The 21,163-nt window shown below is 41.4% G+C and overlaps 2 protein-coding genes across 2 annotated transcripts; one reads left to right on the top strand and one right to left on the bottom strand.

Annotated features, from left to right (window-relative positions):
* The first annotated feature begins 1,611 nt into the window (after positions 1-1,611).
* LOC146985047 (transmembrane protein 198-like) lies at positions 1,612-11,597 on the top strand. Its single transcript, XM_085782780.1, has 5 exons — positions 1,612-1,873; positions 3,263-3,579; positions 7,176-7,754; positions 9,074-9,201; positions 11,000-11,597. The coding sequence occupies exons 2-5, from the start codon at positions 3,420-3,422 to the stop codon at positions 11,147-11,149; spliced, it is 1,017 nt and encodes a 338-aa protein (XP_085638906.1). The 5' UTR covers positions 1,612-1,873; positions 3,263-3,419; the 3' UTR covers positions 11,150-11,597.
* A 2,146-nt stretch (positions 11,598-13,743) lies between these two features.
* LOC146985046 (matrix metalloproteinase-19-like) lies at positions 13,744-19,735 on the bottom strand. Its single transcript, XM_085783143.1, has 9 exons — positions 19,612-19,735; positions 18,497-18,585; positions 18,260-18,390; positions 17,540-17,752; positions 16,645-16,890; positions 16,365-16,469; positions 15,438-15,602; positions 14,854-14,981; positions 13,744-14,094 (listed from the first exon to the last, which is right to left on the bottom strand). Exons 1-9 carry the CDS (start codon positions 19,702-19,704, stop codon positions 13,855-13,857), a joined length of 1,410 nt encoding a protein of 469 aa, XP_085639269.1. The 5' UTR covers positions 19,705-19,735; the 3' UTR covers positions 13,744-13,854.
* Positions 19,736-21,163: the final 1,428 nt, after the last annotated feature.

Genomic DNA, 21,163 nt, shown 5'->3' with positions numbered 1-21,163 from the left:
TTTATTGCGCCTCAGTGTCCCTGCAGTTATATGAAGATCACTGCTGTCATTATTAATCTGCTCTCTCCCCCTTGACATTTGCTGTTGTTGTGTTCAGGCCATAAGTCTGGATGTGGGTTTATAAGCTGTTTGTGCTGCCGCAGACTGTGTCTGGAGACTTCCACTTTTATATCAGTGTGATGTCTATCAACAGTTCTGCTTAATTCAACCTGCAAAAAATGTGTTTTAGAAAAGTTATCCACAAAAGAAACAATCGTCATCTAACAAACAAACTGTCAACGAACAAGTCAGAGATTCTGTAATCGATCATTTCTGCCACTAGGTGTCGCATTAGACCACCTGCATCTCAGTCTGAAACAAAAGCGTCGTTGGCCACACCCAGGGGTGACATGTGAGGGTGAAAAGTTATTGTTGGCCCTCAAAAATATTGGACAATTAGGTCATTTTTTTCCAATAATCAAGAACCGTCCTCCTAGTCCCACCTGAAGCCGCCCCTGCGATGTTGTCAATGCTAACATCTACATGTTTTAAGCAGTTGTAATGTTCATCATATTCATTCTTCGTTTAGTGTAAGTAAGTAAAATTTTATTTATATAGCACTTCTCACAGAGAAGACTCAAAAAGTGCTTCACAGATACATAAAAAATACAAACATCATACCATTATTAGCCTATACATGTGTTAATGAGCCAACATTTACAAATTATCATGAAGCATAGCTGAAGTGGGTGGGAGGTGTAATTTGCAGATATTTTGTCACAATATGAATAAAGAATAAAACATGTATAAAGATGAAAGTTCGGATGATGCCAACCTCATGGAGGCGCTAGAGCACGAGTCGTCAACGTTTTTCAGGCCAAGGACCCCCAAACTGATAGAGAGATGAAGCAGGGACCCCCTACTTTAAATATTTATAAAATTGTGTATTATATTAAACGAGGCCTAGTAGCCTAACGTACCCTGGATTCAATACTCAGCTACTCAATTGATACACAGGTTTGTATATTCATGGTCGTGCCACTGCCATTTATAAATATACCTTGTTAACTGATACCATTGTCAATATCAACAATGTCTTTCAATTAAATGATAATCATGCATACAAGCTATTCAAATTGACATCTTTATTCTAAGCATAAATGTGGAAACAAAAACAAAACAAACAAAATTGTATAATCAACCAAAGGTTTCATGACCCCCCTGCAGCACCTCTGCGGACCCCCTAGGGGTCACAGACCCCCTGTTGAAGACCTCTGCACTAGAGGAACCAAAGCCTGTAGGATTCATCTTTCAGGGACACATGAATAAAACTAAAATCCATCCAACAGACCACTGCTGCCAAAAAACGTGAGGTAGTGAAGTAAATCTCTAGCTATGTGTCACAGACCATAAATATGTCATAAATGATAAATCCAGTGACAAATGTGTTGAATGAGATTCTTTAAAAGGGTCAGATCAGGATCCACAGTGATATTTATTTACTCCCTTTGACCTTAATGTTAAGTGCCACTGAGTGAAACGAAGCTGTGAGGCGATAACGCGGAGGCTCCAGAGGGATCATGGGTAGTGAGAGCTGAACTCTCGGCCTTGGACTTGGCAGCAGCAGCAGCAGCAGCAGCAGCAGCAGCCTCGTCCTGTCACTGAGGGCAGATGGTCTCTCTCTCTCTCTCTCCCTCTCTCTCTCTTTAGGACGGAGGCGTCAGCTGTTCACATGAGCACAGACGAGAGCGTCCGACTCCGAGTCTCACAGATTCCTGAACCAACTCTGTAACAGCTCGGTCCCTGCTGGGGTTACTGGAAACTATTGATGAAGACGCTTTCTGTCCTCGGGTAAAGCTCCCCTTCATCCCCGAGGAGATATGTCTCTCTCCAGGTAGGCCACATGAATATCACCTCTTCATTTCTCATGTTATTATACTTATACATGTTTGTTTAGAAGTTTTTGATCCGTTTAGATGAGAATATTCTCACTTTTTGCAGAATAAAGTTACTTAAATAACATTTCCATGTCAGAATTTAACAAAAACATATCACACCAATATCAATGGAGTTCATTCAGCAGATTTTCATTCTTCATTTTTTGTGTAAAAGTGTAGAAAGTGTTTTTGTGTGTCTCTACACTCACCTTTACAAAAGGACACAGTAGTTGACATGAGCAGACGGGAGGATCACTCACCTGCTAAAGCTCCTCTAAGTCCATTTACTGACCGTGTATCAGCCTGAAAGGCTTAAGGTCGTCACAGTGACTCACGCTGCCGCTGCAGTTTGTAAACATGATTCATGCCTTCACACTGTTCACTGAGATTTATGGACAATTTCATTGAAAAACAAAGTTCATATTGATTTTTTGTAAGTAATGGGTAATGGAAGAGCGTATGCACATTCACTTGGACTTGATAATTTAAAGTATTTCTTTTTCCCGCTATTTTTATTCGTCTGTTCTACAGTTTTATAAGGTAAATATTGTTTATTACTGCACTATGTTTAATGTGTAAACCTTAATTTCTTTACTTATTCAGGAAACTTTACTTTACCAGCCCTTACATCAAAATGATGTAAAAACATATGTTATTATGTTCCAATAATCAAATATGGATTACTCTGAAAAGGTCCATTTAGCATATTTTGCACATTTACTTTTGGTATTTTAAGTATATTGATGTTGATACAGTCGTACTTTTTCTTACTTTAAATTTTGAATGTATAACATAAAACAAAGTACTTCAACATGGTGTTACTACTACTACTTAAGTAAAAGATGAGTGCTTCTTCCATCACTGGTTGTTATTCTCTCTCTCAGACTTCACTTGAGAATATTTTCAAAGATATTTCAAGATATTTTCAAACAGTGTTGAGCTGTTTGCTTTTGTTAAGTCGTCCAGTAAACACGGTGCTGAACCTCGTTTCCCAGAACAATGAGCCTGGATGACGGTGGTTGGTGCGAAGCCACCGCAGGTCGTTTCCTTATCTGCATCCTGCTCCCGAACAAAAGGAGCTGCAGGAAAGAGAAACTCAGAGGGGAACCCCGGTTTCCTTCGCTGCTGCTGGTTCCCGAACAGATGTTTGCACGTGGGAGCGACCTTATAAACTCTCATCATAATATTCCTAATCATAAATAACTCATCGTATTGAATGTAATACACGGTTTCCTCCCCACTGGACGGTCATAAGACTCAATGATTAATATATGTCAGAGCGTTGAGTTTATGTTTGTTATGTTGTTGCCACAGAGCTGAAAACACTCTCGTCTTCTGTTTTGCAGGTGCACTGCAGGAAACTGTGTTGTACGAGTTTCCTCTTTCCCTGGATGCCTTACGCAGGACGCTGCAGTTTCCCCTCGTCAATGAACAAAGCTGATTTGCGTCCAGACGAGCAACAGCAGAGCAACAGAAGAGAAATAATAATAATCCTCCTCCACCATGGAAGCCACTTCAGTCTACTACGCTACAGAAAGGCCAGGAGCAGGAGGCGACTTAGTGGACATCTGCACGCTGGAGCTCAGTAGCATGAAGTATGAGCTCATCCCGACCATTGTCTGCTCCGTCTGCCTTTCATTCGGCCTCATCTACTGCTTCTTCGGTGCGTATCATCATCATCATCGTCTCACCATCTGGTCCTTTGACATCACTACTGCAACATCTCACTGCTGTTTTCACACACACACACACACACACACACACACACACTCAACATGTTTCATTAGCTCACCTGACGCCTTAAACCCCGTGTGGCAGGTGTCTGCAGGCTGCCAGGGGTTTAGGGTGGATAAGCAGCCCAAAGCTGGAGGAGATGAGGCAGATGGGAACAGGAAAACTGTGTCTGAGTGAGACAGAGGCAGAGAATATGAGGAGCCACCTGTTGCTTTGACTCTCTCCCTGACACTGGGCTGTTTATAAACAGCTTCTTTGGCCCGAAGCATAAGCGAACCAAGCACCTTCTTATTGCAAAAATCTTTAATTGTTGTTGTTGGACTTCACATTGTTGTTGCAGTTTATATAAAACCAAAAATATAAAAGCAGTTAATGCAATTAACACATTAATGCATTGTCTATTGGTTTAATTTGTGACTTTAAAGGGACATTGTGTAACTTCTCCTGTTGTCTATTCACGCAAATCGATTATTTCGTTCAAAAGTATGTTTTTCATTTCATTAACCGCCGTAACGCAGTGAGGAGGAATGGACTGTTACACTGATGCTGCATTCACCTGCAGTCGGGCAGACGGCCGTCGGTAACAAACCAGATGTCATTTTAGTCACAGAAGTCAAGAGAAAGCCGGTTAAAACGTGGGTCAGGTAAACAATACGACATCGCCATGACAACATATTGTGTCACGTGTATTGTTTTGCCTCGTGCTGACGGACCACTTGTTTACATAGAGGCTTGTTTATGCCGTTACGTGCAGTGGCTGTCGTCCATCTGCCGTCTGCCCAATTTCACGTGAATGCAACATGAAAAATACGATTGAGTTGCTTGCGATATACAACCGCAACGCTAGATGGGAGGAATTCCTACACAATGTACCTTTAATTAGGCCCCAAGCTGCACATTTGGCAGAATTTGGTAGCATTTCAGATTAAAAACCATCGATGGAGTAAAAAAAACAAGCCAGGTTAAGATGATGATTCATAATGAAAGATTAGAAAAATGAAATAAGATCATAGTAGGTGTGTAAATAATCAATAATTATTGATAAAATTTTGCTTAGGGCCCTGTGGAGGTTTGGGCCAGCCCTGGCATGTAGCAGCACGTTTTTAGAGCTGGAGGTTGAGTAATCAGCGATTTACCGAAGAAAAGGTCGAGTGTGTCGTGTGTCCTGTGAACCTGCTCTCCCTTAAAAAAAAAAAAACACCACATGTGACGTTATGTAAACAGTTCCCAGTAAAACTCACACAAATCAAGGTTTTCGTGGCCTGTGGGAAAGTTGGTGGATGTAAATGATTAATACATTTTGTGGAAAACATCAGTCTCAGTGGTGCAGGTGGAGAGAGGAGCTCTGCATTTAGATTTTTTAGTTTTAAGGGAATTATTGCATTAAAAAAAGCAAAAGCTATGACAGATGTCAGAGTTGGACACGAACACTGGAACAAGATTTACTTCTACAGTATATCTCAGTAGTTTCTGACTCTCAGTCTCATCCAAGCAGCTCAGACGATCCCAGTGAATCTGTGCCTGTTTCTTTCTTTCCTTTTTTCTTTTTTTTTTTTTATTACAGCAGATTCCTGATTCAAACAAAAACCAGGCTGAACTTTTGCCCTTTAGCTTCTGATTAGAATAAAAGTGTCATAATGGATTTGTTTTTTTGTTTCGTTTTTTAGCTCGCTGCCCTATCTCACTGTGTGTGTGTGTGTGTGTGTGTGTGTGTGTGTGTGTGTGTGTGTGTGTGTGTGTGTGTGTGTGTGTGTGTGTGTGTGTGTGTGTGTGTGTGTGTGTGTGTGTGTGTCATACATTGCTAGTATACATGCAGTACAGTTTGCCTCAGGCAGGGTTGTACAGTGCATACGGAAAGTATTCAGACCCCCTTCAAGTTTTCGCCATTTGTTTCTTTGGGTTCTTGGTTTCCTCTCTAACCGTGGCTCTTCTCCCCTGACTGTTCAGCTCTCGGAAGAAGAGTCCTGGTTGACCCAAACTTCCAAGGCCATTATGCTCTTAGAAACAATAAGTGCAGCAGTTTTTTTTGTGTCTTACCAAAACACAGTCTCTGCAGCTTTTGGGGCAGTTCCTTCGACCTCATGGATCTCGTTTTGTTCTGATATGCACTAGGAGCTGTGAGGTCTTATTTAGACAGGTGTGTGTCTTTCCAAATCATGTCCAAACTATTTAATGGCTGGTAAACACAGCTGGACTCAAATGAAGGTGTAGAACCAGCTCAAAGATGAATAAAAGAGACTGATGACACCTGGATGACCTACGCAAAGGGTCTGAATACTGATACTGGTATTTCAGTTTTTCTTTTATAATTCATTTCCAAAACTTCTATAATTCTGTGTTTGTGCTGTCATTTTGGGGTGGTGAGTGTAGATTTATGAAGAAAAAAAAACTTTTACATAAAACTGCAACATAACAAATGGTGAAAGATCAAAGGGGGTCTGAATACTTTCCCTATGTACTGTATTTAAGTAGCCTATTTTAAACTGCTTTTACCCATAGATGATATAAATAATATCAAGAATATGGTCAATATTTGGACTGATGTAGAGACTTCAAACTTCAAACTTCAACTTTATTGTCCCCAAAGGGAAATTTGCATTGCAGGCCGGCAGGCCCGGCGTCAGGGGATCAGTTAGGGGATGTAAAGATTTTGTGAGCCCCCATTCTCCCTCGAAAAAAGTTGAGTCATTTATTAAACCATCACAATTAGGCTACTCAAAAGCTGCTTCATTAAGGTAAAAAAAAAAAAGAGCAAAGTTGAGCTAAAAATCCTGCATAGTTCCTCTTTAAAGGGATAGTAGCATTTTTTTAAAGTGGGGTTGTATGATCTACAAATAGCCCCTAAGTACTTTAATTGCAGTAGCAGACTCTCTACATTCCTCTCGTTAGCAACGCCAGCCCATAGCCCTGCCCAGAGATTTACAACATACATTGTTGTGAATGGACCCAAAGAAATGGCCTATTTTCGTGGCCTAAAAGAGGTTTTACCTGAAAAAAAATACACAGTTCCATTGTTCACTATAATAAAAATTTTTCCAGCCCCTCAAAGTGCAGGAAAAACACAGTTTTTATTTGGAGTTAACCAACTGCTGATCGGTGGGCGCTAAACCTGGGCCGGAGGGATACGTGAGTTGGTTAGGTCCAAATAAAAACTGTGTTTTTCCTTCACACTGTATGTTGTAAATCTCTGGGCAGGTCTATGGGCTGGCGTTGCTAACGGGAGGAGTGCAGAGAGTCTTCTACTGCAATTAAAGTACTTAGGGGCTATTTGTAGATCATACAACCCCACTTTAAAAAAAATGCTACTATCCCTTTAACTTGAGGAACCCCCTATTTTTAAAGCGCCCCCTAGTGGCCCTCTGGTCAAACAGACCCAGCCACCACATGAGGGTTAAAAGTTGAGATTTTTCTTTTTCTTTGTGTTTGGACTTTTTTTTCCCTGTGAAGTGTTTGAGCCAGAGCAGCAGCTGTGTTGGATTTGTTTTGTGTTGAACCTTTTTTCTCTTCCCGTCTCGTCTCCTCCAGGATACCGCTGCTTCAAGATGGTGATGTTCTTCTCCGGCTTCCTGTCCGGCACGGCGGCCGTCCTGCTGCTGTACCACCACAAGGAGCCCGCGTTGGGCGTCCAGCTGGCGATGGAGACCAAGGCGGGCATCGGCCTGGGCGTGGGCGTGCTGTGCGGGCTGATGACGATGCTGGTGTCGGCGCTGGGCCTCCTGCTGAGCGGCCTGCAGCTGGGCGCCACGCTGGCCCTCGCCGTGCTGGTGGCGGTCGGACAGTTTCACAGCCTTTCCCCCGTGTGGCTGCCTCTCGGGACGGTGCTGGCCGCCGGCGCCGTCTCCGCCGTCTTCACGCTCCGGTGGCAGAAACTGTTCAGCATCTTGTACACGTGTGTGTTCGGGGCGACCGCGGTGACGCTGTGCGTGGATTACCTGCTGGCGAGCTCCGTGCTGCCGGGTCAGGTGTTCGATCTGTTCTGCCAAGTGGCGCCGCGGCCGCTGTGCTGGTTCAACTGGACGATCGCTGCGATCTGTCCCACGCTGAGTCTCATCGGTTTGTTGGTGCAGTGGAGGTTCACAGCCAGAGGCGTCTCGCACACAGAAGGTGAGTTTAAGCTCATTTTCACTTTAAAAGGGATGGTTAAACATTTTGGCAAATTCTGCATAATCCGTATCCACAAGTTTCCGAACGTCATCTATGGTCAAAACCGGAAGTCGGTTTTGCATTTCCGGTGGAATTGTACATTTACGTTTCGAAAGTTTTCAGTTGTTGTCATTCGGGAAATTCGGAAAAAGTCTCCATGTTAGTGAACGGGAGTCAAAGTTTTATTTCGTGATCTGATTGAATTGTGTCATGAGAAAGAAATATGACCTCTACCTGTTTAAAACATCATGTTTCATGCCGAGAAATCAGCAGTTTGTTGTAGTAAAGCTATTGTAAAATAAAATTCCGAAGAATCCGTAACCAGAAAGACTACAAGTCGCGTAGGTGACGTCACCACATGCCGCCCTTTCCCGTGTCAGTTGGTGACGTATTTTTTGTGGGACACCAGATCTGTAGTCCGTAGAGCGTCTTCACACAAAATACATTCTTCCGTTGCCGTTTTGCGATAAACTGCTGATTTCTCGGGATGAAACGTGATGTTTTAAACAGGTAGAGGTCATATTTTTTTCTCATGACACAATTCAATCGGATCACGAAATAAAACTTTGACTCCCGTTCACTAACATGGAAACTTTTTCCGAATTGAGATCCCATGGCGACGTTACTTCCTGCTTCCGCTTCGGCGCTCCATAGCGGGGCAGAGACCTGAGCTGCTCAGTGAACACAATGGAGGTGAACGGTACAGGTCCCCATCAAACTCATCAAATACACAATCCAACAACTCCAAAACGCTCTGGTGGACAAGTTGTGACCTGCACATTCACCACGTTATGAGATAATCATGTAACATTACAAGACAGAGTTGTTTTAGAGGCAAATGCAGCCAGAACTACATTCCAGACACGGCTGCTGGGCGGAGTGATTTGAAAAGCGCGAGTAGTTCAGAGTATTCATGTCATGTGTCGTAATGTTACGTGATTATAAATTATAATCTCATAGCGTGGTGAATGTGCAGGTCACAACTTGTCCACCAGAGCGTTTTGGAGTTGTTAGATTGTGTATTTGATGAGTTTGATGAGGGACAGGGGACCTGTACCGTTCACCTCCATTGTGTTCTCTGAGCAGCTCACGTCTCTGCCCCGCCGATCTCAAAACAACATGCACCGATAATTAAAAGTAATGAACCTACTGCTGTGTCTATAGGGATTATGGTGATAGGAGAATTTGCCAAAATGTCGAACACTCCCTTTAAACTACATCATCCTTCCTCTGTGATGTTGTTGGATCGACATGTGATCTCCTCCCTTCTCTCTCCCCAGCTGCAGATAAAAAACAGATGAAACATTACAAGAAGCAGAGAAACAGAGAGTCCAGGCGAAGACCTCAGTCACATCGTCGGCGCGGACCTCCACCTCTGAAACGCTACGCTGGAGACGTCCTGGCACCGGTCAGTGGCCCAGATTAAAACACGTCCTCCAGTTTCTTTCTGCTCCTCTGTTACTAAATGTGTTAAGAAGTGAATAAAGTTTAAGTACAAGTCTTTAAATTGCAGTAAAAAGACAAATTACATTAGTGCATTAGGATTATTGCACCCATGAAGGGCAGTGAGTGAGCTTAATTCCTTTCATACACAACCCAAGGGCAAATCAAAGTGCTTCACACAGCAGTGAAATGTAAAACATAATAAAAGAGGAAGTGATATAAAAAAGATATAAAAGGTAAAAGCAGAAGATAAGACTCACCGAGATGAAAACGTTTAAGGTTAAAGTTTAATGAATAAGAAAGTCGTCTTCACAGGCTGTGAAATTGAAGAACATTTTTTATCTTAAAGTTAAAATTGCTCCGAGTCGTGGTTTGTCTGACATGATGGGAGGTTATTCCAGGTTCGTGCAGCGTGTAAACAAAACGTTGCCTCACCATGTTTTGTTGTGACCCAGGGGACAGATGGTCGGTCAGTCAGTCGGCGTCCGTCAGGCGTCCTCAGGGTCCAGAGACCGAACCAAATGTTTTGCCTTTAAATGCCAACAACAACAACAACAACAAAAACAGTGAAAAATGTTCATTCCAGTTTCCAAGAGCTGAAAACGACGTCTTCAAATGTCTCATCGTAGTGTCTCACAGTCACGTTTCACCAGCAAATGTTTGGTTTAAACAGTTATCTTATCATCAAAAGAGCTAAAACCAAAAGGCAGCTACTATTTTAAATATATTATTTATTATTTATTTATTATTATTATATATATATTTATATATGTTGGTTTGGACTTTTAGATCTAGATTAGGAGTAGAATTAGGATATAGACTTTATTGTTCCTGTTTCACATGTAAATACACATTCAACAAGTTACAATGTTTAAGAACACACAGGTTTAAAGAGGATCTATGCAAGATTTTGACTTTAATTTAAAGGGATAGTTCAACATTTTGGCAAATTGGACCATTGCCATAATCCCTATAGTCATAGCAGTAGGTTAGTTACTTTTAATTGTCGGTGCAAGCTATTTTTAGAACGGTGGAGCAGAGCCGCAAGCTTCCATTATTATCTCTATTGGATTGTGTATTTGATGAGTTTGATGAGGGAAATCAAGAAATCCCATTAGCCTCCGTAGCGTAGCTCTGAGCAGCTTGCGGCTCTGCTCTGCTATTCTAAAAAATAGCTTGCACCGACAATTAAACCAACCTCTAAAACTATAGGGATTATGGCAATGGGCCAATTTGTCAAAAATATTGAACTATCCCTTTAACAGCTTCGGAGTAATTGTGATGTTTCAATGGCTCTCTGCCTCCCACCTAGTGTCTCTTGGCCCAAAAAAACAACCTTGCATGATCAATGTGTCCTAGATCTCATCTCGTTGGTTTTTTGGGCCAAGTGACACCAGGTGGAAGACAGAGAGCCTCCATTCTCCCCGTAACAAGTCATTTAACCATCACAATTACTCCAAAGCTGTTTAATTAAGGTGCAAATCTTGCATAGTTCCTTTTTAAAAACAAACAAACAACCCAGTAAAAACACTAGAGGTTATTGCATATTTCATAAACCTATAATAACCTAAGAGGTAGAGCTGCCAAATAAATGATCTGGTGGAAAAGTTCAGTATTTCCCTCTATATGTTAGTATAAAGTAAAAACAACACCTCAAAATGATGACATTACCTGAGTAAATGATGTGTATAATGATGATGTGAATGACAGTGTGTGGTCTCAGTCTCATCATCATTGTGTCTCCCTCCCCGTCTTCCTGGCAGAGTTACCTCCAGAGCCTTCAGGAGCGGCAGATGGGAACCGGCTCGTCCACCAGCAGCGTCAGCACGATCACACACACTCTGATCGACTTTGACTTTGAGACGGGCTCCATGGTGCCTCTGACTGCCGCCTCGCCCGCGTTCGCCGTCTGAAGGAAACACAACAACATCTTTTATAATAGTGAAGCTCACGCACCTAAAGGAATCTGTTACATCTGTGGCGAACTGATCCACATCCACAGAAACTATTCAACCAATTCAAACCTGTGTGTTGAGATGGTTTGGAGATCGTCTTCTGAATGATGAAGGAGATATAAGTCAACACCCACAGTCACCACACACACTGTTTGTTTGTTTTTTCTCACACACTTTCACATATCGACCTTATATTCTCCAAATACTGAGACTTTCTCTTGGAAGCGTTTGTTGCACACAATCATAAAGCTGAAGTGTCAGTGTGTGTCTAGATTAGTCTGGGTTGTAACTCATTTGAAATCTGTGTTATCGTGGCTGCAAGCTGTGAAGTTAAACCAGCACAAGCAATTCAACGAAGGATAAAAGCTGGACAATAAATTAATAAACCATTGATCTGAGAGTAGAAGCTCAACCGGATGGTATGTTTTTTTTCCGTCTAAATAGTGTCTTATATCTGTGGAAGAGTATTAGGGTCTGTAGTGTCACATTATGCAATAATGTATTTTTACCTCATGTAATAACTCATGTAATTTTTAATAATCTGCCACATTTTGTAATAAAATTCTCGAACGCAATATTTAATAAACTTTGGCGCATTTTGTAAGAAGTTGTTATATATTGCATCAGTTATTACAAAATGCGGGTGTTGCACTTTTTCTTATGAAGAAAATGTAATAATTTGGTGCATTATGCAACAACTTATTACAAAATGCGCCAAAGTTTATTGCAAATTGCTTTCAAGAATTTTATTACAGTACAAAATGTGACAGATTAATACAAAATTATTACATGTTATTACATCATGCGGTGAAAAAAGTCGAAATGTTGAGAATAAAGGCGAAATACAATATTGAGAATAAAGTTTTAGAAAGCCGTACATATGCTTTAGTGTTGGCTTTCAACTTTATTCTCAACATTTTGACTTTTTTCTTGAAGTGCATAATGGGAAAAAAAAATCAACTTTATTTTTTTTCTCCATGAGTGCCCCTAATACTCTTCCATATATACACATCAGTGTCTGTTAAACAGCCACAGTGGATAAAAACAGTAGGCTAATGAAGTCAGTAAAATGTAATGTCAGTCAACAGACACCACATACTGTACATTGAGGGAGAGTTTTATTTTATATTCATGTACATAAAAACATTATCTGCTTCACTGTGTATATATATATAAAAAACACATCCTGCCATAGAAACAAGTCACTGCCATGGAAACAGGTTTTTATATTTAACTACAAATCAGACGTGAGAGCGAGCGAAGGTGAAACTCTTCACCTGTGGAGTTTCTGTGGTTCAGGTGTTGTGTAACTGTTCAGGCTGCAGATGCTGGAGCAGAGACATGGAAATATAATATGTAAGCTATATACTTATTGATTATGACTCACGCTCACTGACCTGGCATCAAAGTTAATGCAAACATCTATAAGATAAGCAGGGGCGTTTCTAGACTCTCTGGAGGCCTCAGGCAGGCAGGAGCCCCCCACCCCCACCCCCCGGTTAATTAATCAAAACCATTCATGACGCAATTAAATAATCAATAATTTTTTATTTATGACTGTAACAAAAATAGCACTTTACCTCCTCTGTTGCTGTAACGCCTCTGAAGATACGATAAGATAATAAGGTCATGCATTCTCTGATTGGACCAGAGAAAACACAACTTCTTCTTCTTTTTCAGCTCTTGTGTGTGTTTTAACTAATGATTCATATTTAATCAAAAACATTTTTTGAACAAACAGAGTCAGAGGCTGCAGAGTTTAGTTTGGTTTAATAAGTTTATTTTGTATCAGGGACAATGCACAAAATAACATTAGTCTTGAAATGAGAAGAGATGCCTTGTACCGGATTTAGCTTAGCTACTAACTACTTTCCATCCGTAGTCGACAGTTACAGCTCTTTCTCACCAGTTTGTCCATTATCAGACGAGTTAGTCGAACTGGTTTCATTCTGGTGAAGTTTCCTTTTACAGTGAATCACGTACTTTTACTATTAGATTGTAAATTAATGAATTTTAATAGATTCAATATAAAAATGAAAATAAACAGCCCAGCACTCGATTCCTAATTACACATAATTACATTAAAGGTGATTTAGATGCGTTGTGGTGCTCATTGGGTTGAACCCGGGCCCGGTTCGATTCCCCCAATGACCCTAAACTGTCCTGTCAATTGCAATTAAGGCAACAAAAAAAACAAAAAAAAAACTTTAAAAACCTTAAGTTAATTGAGCAGATTAGATTAAGATAATTAATTAATCTTCTATCTGGACTACATTCCCGGTCCCGTGGCAGAGATTTTTGTTGGTTTAAACAATCGGCCTCACAGCACATGAAATTAAATATTATAATATTTTCTATCTGTTTTCCATCATTTCATCCATTCTGAACACTAGAAGCTCCATCCGTAAAAATAAAAACAAAGCAGCCTCAGTTGTTCATCTCATATCACTTTATAAAAACACCAACATCTCAATGTGACTAAAAAAGAAACATTAAAACTCTGCAAATATTTATTATCTAGTTAAATTCATGCTCATTGTGTCCTTTAATAAAACCAACAGTGCTCTGATTGTTCACACTGTCGAGTGTTTTCTCAGGCTCGTGTTGAGGACAGTGTGTGTGTGTGTGTGTGTGTTGAGTCCCCGGTGGCGCTCTCTGGTGGCTCAGTCGTCACACTGCATCCAGTGCGAGGCCGTGTCCAGGGGGAAGGCCTTCTCCGCGGCCTGGTGGTTCTGGTTCACGCGCCAGAACTTGGAGCCTTTGAACACGTAGACGTGACCGTTCGTCCACGTGAACGCGGCGTCCGTGTTGCCGGGGACGCCGTGGAAGAGGTGACTGACGGGTTTGGGATAAGAGCTGAAGTCTGTCGGACCGATCTCATCCCACTGCCAGTATCCAGATCCCTGAGAGAGAGGAGAGAGGGAGGTGAGTTATTCTCCAGGATTCAAGATTCAAGACATCTTTATTGTCCCTGAGGGGCATTTGTGGTGCAGCCAGCAGCAAAAAACACAATAGGAATACAAAACAATGAGATGAGACAACAGTTAAAAATGAGCAATCAAAAAAGTACAATACAATAAATAGTGAAAACAGAAGGAGTTAAGTGACCACAGTGCATGCAATCCACCTTTAAATGGCGATGAATCATTTGTTTTTTAAAGATGTTCAGAAATGGCCGTTTGTCCTGTTTGTCACGCTTCCTTCTACGAGTTTCCACGAGTTGCTGCACAAGTTTACCCGAGTAAGGAAAACGAATTTGATTGGTCGTTATCAAGCGGGCGGGATATTTAAAGTTTGGAGCGAGACCGAGCTCGGTGTGTGTGTGTGTGTCTCAGACGTTTGATTGACGGATGACGGATCCAATATCAGTGGCTGATGAATCGTGAGCAGCGTGACGCATAATTCGTGCACCAAAACTACCACACTTTCATCCCGGATTTACTCGAAAATAGAATTTTGCACAAAGTTTGGCCTAAATCGTCTGATAGATGAGTTATTACATTAATTTCATGACCCAGAATCAAATTCATCTTTCTTTTCTGTACACCTTTAAAAGCCCAGTGGCTGCTGAAACCCAGGACTTTTTGAATTACGATGCCAGGGGATGATGATGACCAGGGTCGGACAAGATCATCACATAATAACTTATCTGGAGCTCTTACTTTGAAAAACAGCAGTTTCTTGTTCTTGTTGAAGTACAGCGCTGAGTCGATGTTTGCAGGGAGGTTGGTCAAAGGTTTGGGGAAACCAGAGTCCAGTTTGAATCCTGTGTATCTCCACACTTTGTCGTCTGTGAAAACACATTCAGTAAAGAAAACATAATTGGTAACCCTTTCATTTACAGGCTGCTAAGTACATGATAATTATGCGATAATGTCAAGAAATAGCCAAGAAATGAAGGTTAATTTCATAGAAATGTCATGTTTTTCATTAAGGCAAAAGATTACACATGCTTTTCATGCTTTGAATTTTTTGAGAAAGGCAGAATTTTTCTCCACCAAGTCCTTGCAATTGTCAATTACAATCAATTATTTCCGGTTCTACTTCAACGCAATCAATTGTAATTTCTTGGCGATATTTCTCAACATTACTATGAAATTGATTGTTATTTCTAGGCTATTTCTAGACATTATCATGTACTTAGCGACCTGTACATTAAAGGATTAGTACATAATTATCTAACATTACATACTGATTGTGCAGATGTTGTGCATCTTGAATCTATTTAAAAGAAAAGTGAATCCACCTTTCAGGAAGTAGGACTTCCCCGTCCTCTGAGAGTGAACGGCTGCGTCGATGTTTCCCGGCAGCTCCTTCCACAGAGCGGAGATGTGAACGGGGGAGTTGTAGCCAGAGTCGGACACCGTCCACACGAACCGACCGCTGAAGACGTACGTCTTATGTAAAGGACCTTCAGGAGCACAGACGAAGAAGAAGAATATCTGTAGATGCTACGAAATGTATTGCTCTTTTTTTTACAGTTTATTTGGGCAATATTGCACCCCAAGACTAGCCTAGAAATCTAGACGCACCCTAGTGGCAGCAAATATATTTTCTCCGTAGGTGGGTCTAGAAACGAGCCATAGGAACCTTTTAAGTCTCGAACACCGTTTGTGTTCACCAATCACAGCGCTCTATCTGTTTATAGAGTCGCTGGGCGGGCTTAACGCCATGACGACATACATTTTAATTGGCTTGTCAGGCTAACGTCATCCTGCTCTTTGCTCTGGTTAATCGTAGCGCTACCCTATTGGTGCAGAGGCAGTTTGAAAGACAGCCTTCATCCCGCCCCCTGGATTGAGCCGAGGTCTACCGGTCGTTGCCAGACAAGACATGTTAATGATATAGTCTGGCTTGTCAGGTTACCCCAAGACAAATATCTTTTAAAAAATGCAATTAGCAGCCAGCAAGAAAGCTGTAACCTGAAAATGGATAGATATTGTGACTAATATTCAAAATATGGAAAGGATGACCTTCTTGCTAAGTCTACGGATGGATAAGTAATGCAATATGGGAAAAATGAGAGCATTACTGCATGAACTGACTGTTTTTCTGTATGTTGTTTATGTTCTTTCTATAAAAAATAAAGTACATAATATATATGTGTAGATGAGATGCACAGATCCCTTAGGGAGTTCATTTATCACAGACCATCCAGAGACTTAGTTTTTACCCAACATGACGGCGTCCAGCGAGGCCTTACAGGGATCCACACTTCCTCCTCCTCCTGGCGCTGACTGACCTGGATCTTTGGACGGGAGACCACTCGGTGGTTTTCCTGCACAGGGGACAACGCTGCACATTGCATTACTTCTACTTCAGAGAGCATGCATACTGTACATTACATTATTCATAGTGTGTGTGTGTGTGTGTGTGTGTGTGTGTGTGTGTGTGTGTGTGTGTGTGTGTGTGTGTGTGTGTGTGTGTGTGTGTAATAACTGCGATAACATCACCGTATAAAGCCTGGATCCCTCGGATGTCGTCCGGATGCAGCTTGAAGTCGGAGCGGTATCCGTTGTACACGGGCCCCATCAGGGCGCTGTAGTACTGCGAGTGGCCGAGGCCGAGGGCGTGGCCGATCTCATGGGCCGCCACGATCCGCAGGTTCGAGCCCTGGCTCTTCCCCTCGGTCCACTGCTCGTCTGCGTCGAAGTGCACGATGCCCGATTCAGGGGCGTCGGCGTGGGCCAGAACTCGACCTGAGGACGAAGCAGCAGCTCAAACAAACACTCCAGTCAACAAGGTCACTGCAAGGACGAGGTTTAACCTTCATCTTGTGTTTTAGCTTTCTGCTACCATCTCCTGTGTTAGGGTTAGGGTTCTAGCTAGTGCGGACTAGTGAGACTTGTTGCGTACGAACTGATGAAGCCCCTTGGATAAGAGGCGAAACGTCTCCCCAGACAAATACAAGTCCAGTTGCCTACGATTCAATTTGCCCAGAAAAGAACAATGACCTGGATGAATGAGAATATCCATAGATGTGTTAGGGTCGGTTTTGACCCGAGTCTTTAAATCAGCTGTAAAATACACTAAAAACAATTATTCATCATCCCATTTGTTTCTCATCTCTTGGTTGCGTTGTTAGGGTTCGATGTCCATGAAAAGGTTGATTTTGTGCTTATGACTTCAGTTTTAACTCTAATTTTTGTTCTTATCATTATAACCGGGTGGTGACCAACCCTAACAACACAAATGTCATAGGATTTTTGTTTTATTTTGCTTAAATAGAGTTTCTGACAAACTCAAAAAGCCTTGATGCAATAAATACATTAAGGTGGTATTTTTCTGCATTAAAAACCTAACCCTAGGTTAGGGAAGTTCAGAATCAGAAAAGGCTGCTGCTCCCACCTCGTCCATCGAAGGGAACGGGACACGTCTTGTCTTTCTTGTGGAAGGAGATTTTAATGTCTGCTCTTCCCTGCTGCAGCTCCTTGAATGTTAGCGGCGACACAGCGCTCCAGTACTTGAAGGCGGTCTGGATGGCCAAACGGGTCTTGCTCTGACCCAGGTCAGGGGTGTAATTAAAGATGCGGTAGGTCAGCATCTTCTTCCGCCAGTGACCTGTTCAACCAGGAAACACTGGACTCACTTTTTAGATGGAAACATTTACATTTTACACATTTTATGCACTTTATCAATAATCTAACCTAGTGATTTCTCCTGGTGGGCTGCGAAGGTACTGCAAGTGGGCCGTCAAATCATTTTTAAGAATAATATGAAATGTTAAATGTTGTAAATGTTTTATCTTAACCATTAAAATAAAAAGGTGCGTATTTTGCACACGGGAACTGCAAAGTCTCAGGTTTTGTTTTCAGTACTTTATTTAACATTACACAGCTATATTTTGTTGTTTTTTTCCTTAATAATAGCTGTGAACCAAGAGATCGATATCAGCTGTGTAATGTAAACTGTGGTAAAGAAAAAATATAAATAAATAAAGTGCTCTGAAAACGCATTATTTGGCCTCTGTATTGTTTAGGGGGTGGGAGGTGGGATGGCCTTGAGTTGGAGAAGGTTGGAAACCATTGGACTAACTAATGAAAGAAGAAGAGGAAGTCAGTCACTCACCCATGACTCTGTATTTTAGAGACTTGTTATTGAACGAGTCCTGGACGCCACAGCGAGGTTTGTTCATCATCATCATCGTGGCTGCGTCCAGGTTTCCTGAGACTTTCAGGTTTGTCACTTTCTGGAAGATTCTGACATTCACAGGAAAAGTTTATGACGCCTGCACCGACAATAAAGCTCAGAACAGACAGAAAACACGTTCATCTAAAGCAGAGAACAGAAGAGACATGAAGTCACCTGGCGGCCTCGGCTACGTCCTCAGGTGGAGGGTTTTGTCCGTTACCGTCCAGAGGGACGTGCAGGTAACCGTACGTCCTGAAATACGTCTGAGGAAAAGACGAGTCACTCACATCGTTCATGAACAGAAAGGAGCCATGGTGGTGTCATTGTTATTACTAATGCATTTCTGTGACCAGTGCTTTTTGATCAACATCAATGCAAAATCAGTAGATCGATCATGTCCTAAAGGTCAAATCTCAATGTGTAAAGTAACTTCATTGATGCTGGTGAAGAAATTAAAGACTCAACTTAAACACTTTCAATAATGAGTGTAAAAAAGTATTATTGAGTATTGATTATCAGAGGAACTGATTGGTAGTAGTGTGTCAGCCCCAAGTTCTCTAGGGATTTCTACTGTTGATGTGTGTGTGTGTGTGTGTGTGTGTGTGTGTGTGTGTGTGTGTGTGTCTGTCTGTCTGTCTGTCTGTTCTTGTGACCCGGCACCAAGTTGTCTTTGTTTTGTCTTTAGTTAGTTCTGGTTGTTTTTTAGTTTTTCATCAGCTTATTTAGTTTTTGCTTTGCTGCATCTTTCTGAACACTGAAATGTTAATTTGTTCACATTTAATCATTTATTTGAAAAAAAGATTCATGCTTGCATTCCTTGTTTGTTGTGGTTGTTGATCCAGGCTGTAACCTCAACGACCCTGAGAAGTTTTTTCTACTTGAACCGTCACAGTGAAACTAATGAGATTACAGTTTTTTGTAACTGTTAACTTAAAAACCTTAGTTTTCTGTTTTTTGTAATAAAAAAACTGTGGTAAATGTTCTGTTTTGCCCAATTACAAGATTATTTTTTTGTATAATTTTATGCCTTCATGTCTTCGTGCTCTATATTCTTTGGCTGCTGTAACAATGTACAAGTGATAACTTCTCTTATCTCTTAGTATATTAATCAAAATAAGTGCTACTTGTTAGCTTTAAACAATTAAAACAATGGACTGTCACTAGTTAAATATATTTCCCATTTAATTTAGTCTCACTATTTGAAAGATAAACGTTTTTAAAGTCATACAATCACAGATTTATATCTATAAAACTGTAAATTATGGGATGTTTGAGCCTTGTCTTCTTACCACTGCTGCTGTCAGTTCCTCTCTGCTCAGAGCAGAACATGAAGGTGTCGTCACCAAAACAAGAAACACCAGTAGCTCCAGTCTGTGTCCCATTTTATCCAGTTACAGAGAAACCTTTTCACCAGATAAATTAGATTTGACTAAACATTTGCAGCTCCTCTGTCGACGACTTCCATCCTCTCGTCTTTTAGTCCCTCGACTCAGAGCTGATGAGGCTGAAGTGTCTCTGTTTTAGAGATCCATGTTTTTATACCAGCGAGTGTCTGACTCTGTTGCCTCCAAAATCCAAACCACATAATAAACCTTTACAGGAATGTGTGGACGACAACCACCACCGCTACATATTTTACAGACATAGTGCCATCTCGATCACGCCTCCTCTTCACACCAACACATAATACCATTTGTCTCCGTGAGTGTTAAGAATAAAAGTTTGTTTACGTCAAAGGAAACAAATAAATGAGGGATCAGCTCTGTGGGAGCGATCAGCTGCCCACTGTCTGCTGAAGGTGACGGCTGATGTCACCGTGGTCAAAGAGTTCAACTCCACATGGATCAGAAAATATTGTTCCTGTTTCTCATTTGTGATTTATTTTTGGGTGAAACACGTTCCTCGTAAATTTAAAATTGTAGCGTTACTGACCTCATGGTTTCTGCGGCTCTGTGTAGGAAAACAACTAACCACACTGTTTAATTACATTGTTCTGAACACAGGAGCCCATTCAGGAGGAGAAACAATGACGCCCCCGTGCAAACCATGGCTTCACATCATCACCATCATCTTCTCCTTCGTCTTCTGAACAGAGACGGAGACGGAGAACGCCTCCTGATCTGATCTGAGCTCGTAAACACCGACGGACAGACAGGAAACACTTTACAACAGGGCTGTCACTCATCTAGTAGCTAATAATGAGATTTCCTGTTGCCCTGAGTTCTGCCTCACAGGTGCAGCAGCAGTAGCAGACACTTCATCCTCAATTGATAATTGCTCAGACTGAACAAAGACCAAGAACAAGACCTCAGGCTGCGTCCCAGCTCCAGACGACGCAATAATTATACGTTTTAGTGAAGTGAAGCAGACACAACACTGTAAAAAACCAAACAAACAAATGCACTGTATAAACATTTTGTTAGAATGAGTGTGCACGTGTTGAAATTAAAATTACTGAGTCTTGGTGCGGCTCTAAAAAGATTATTTTAGATATTATATTTAGAATTTAGATTTAGAAAAAACAAATCATGTTTAACGAGGTTGAGTATATCAACCACTGCTGTGATTAAAAATTGGGGTTATTTAAAAAAGAAAAGAAAAAAAATTGTGTTTTGTTAAAGGACAATTTCCGTTTTTTACAACCTGGACCTTATTTCTAGCATAAAATACGATCATTTTACTCACCCAGACAACTTTGGTGTCATTTGGAGTCGTTTTGACGAAATTAGCCCCAGTGCAGCGCGCGTATATCCGTATAATGCGAGAACACGGGGCACGCAATGCAGCCTCTAAATAACACATTATCCGTCGCAAAACTTGTTCATTTCGCCAATATTTAGT

This window comes from Trachurus japonicus, chromosome 7, assembly GCF_045865225.1.
Source record: "Trachurus japonicus isolate A0001 chromosome 7, Traja_1.0".
Lineage (NCBI taxonomy): Eukaryota > Metazoa > Chordata > Actinopteri > Carangiformes > Carangidae > Trachurus > Trachurus japonicus.
This window is presented reverse-complemented; position numbering and strand designations above follow the sequence as displayed.

Bases quoted from the DNA above. Each gene is read 5' to 3' on its own strand.
- LOC146985047 (XM_085782780.1), top strand. From the start codon at position 3,420: ATGGAAGCCACTTCAGTCTACTACGCTACAGAAAGGCCAGGAGCAGGA. The intron at 7,755-9,073 runs GTGAGTTTAAGC...CTCTCTCCCCAG, and splicing joins AGGCGTCTCGCACACAGAAG to CTGCAGATAAAAAACAGATG. The intron at 9,202-10,999 runs GTCAGTGGCCCA...TCTTCCTGGCAG, and splicing joins CTGGAGACGTCCTGGCACCG to AGTTACCTCCAGAGCCTTCA.
- LOC146985046 (XM_085783143.1), bottom strand. From the start codon at position 19,704: ATGGGACACAGACTGGAGCTACTGGTGTTTCTTGTTTTGGTGACGACA. The intron at 16,891-17,539 runs GTGGGAGCAGCA...CTTCGTCCTCAG, and splicing joins CGTTCCCTTCGATGGACGAG to GTCGAGTTCTGGCCCACGCC. The intron at 14,982-15,437 runs GTGGATTCACTT...GTGTTTTCACAG, and splicing joins GAAGTCCTACTTCCTGAAAG to ACGACAAAGTGTGGAGATAC.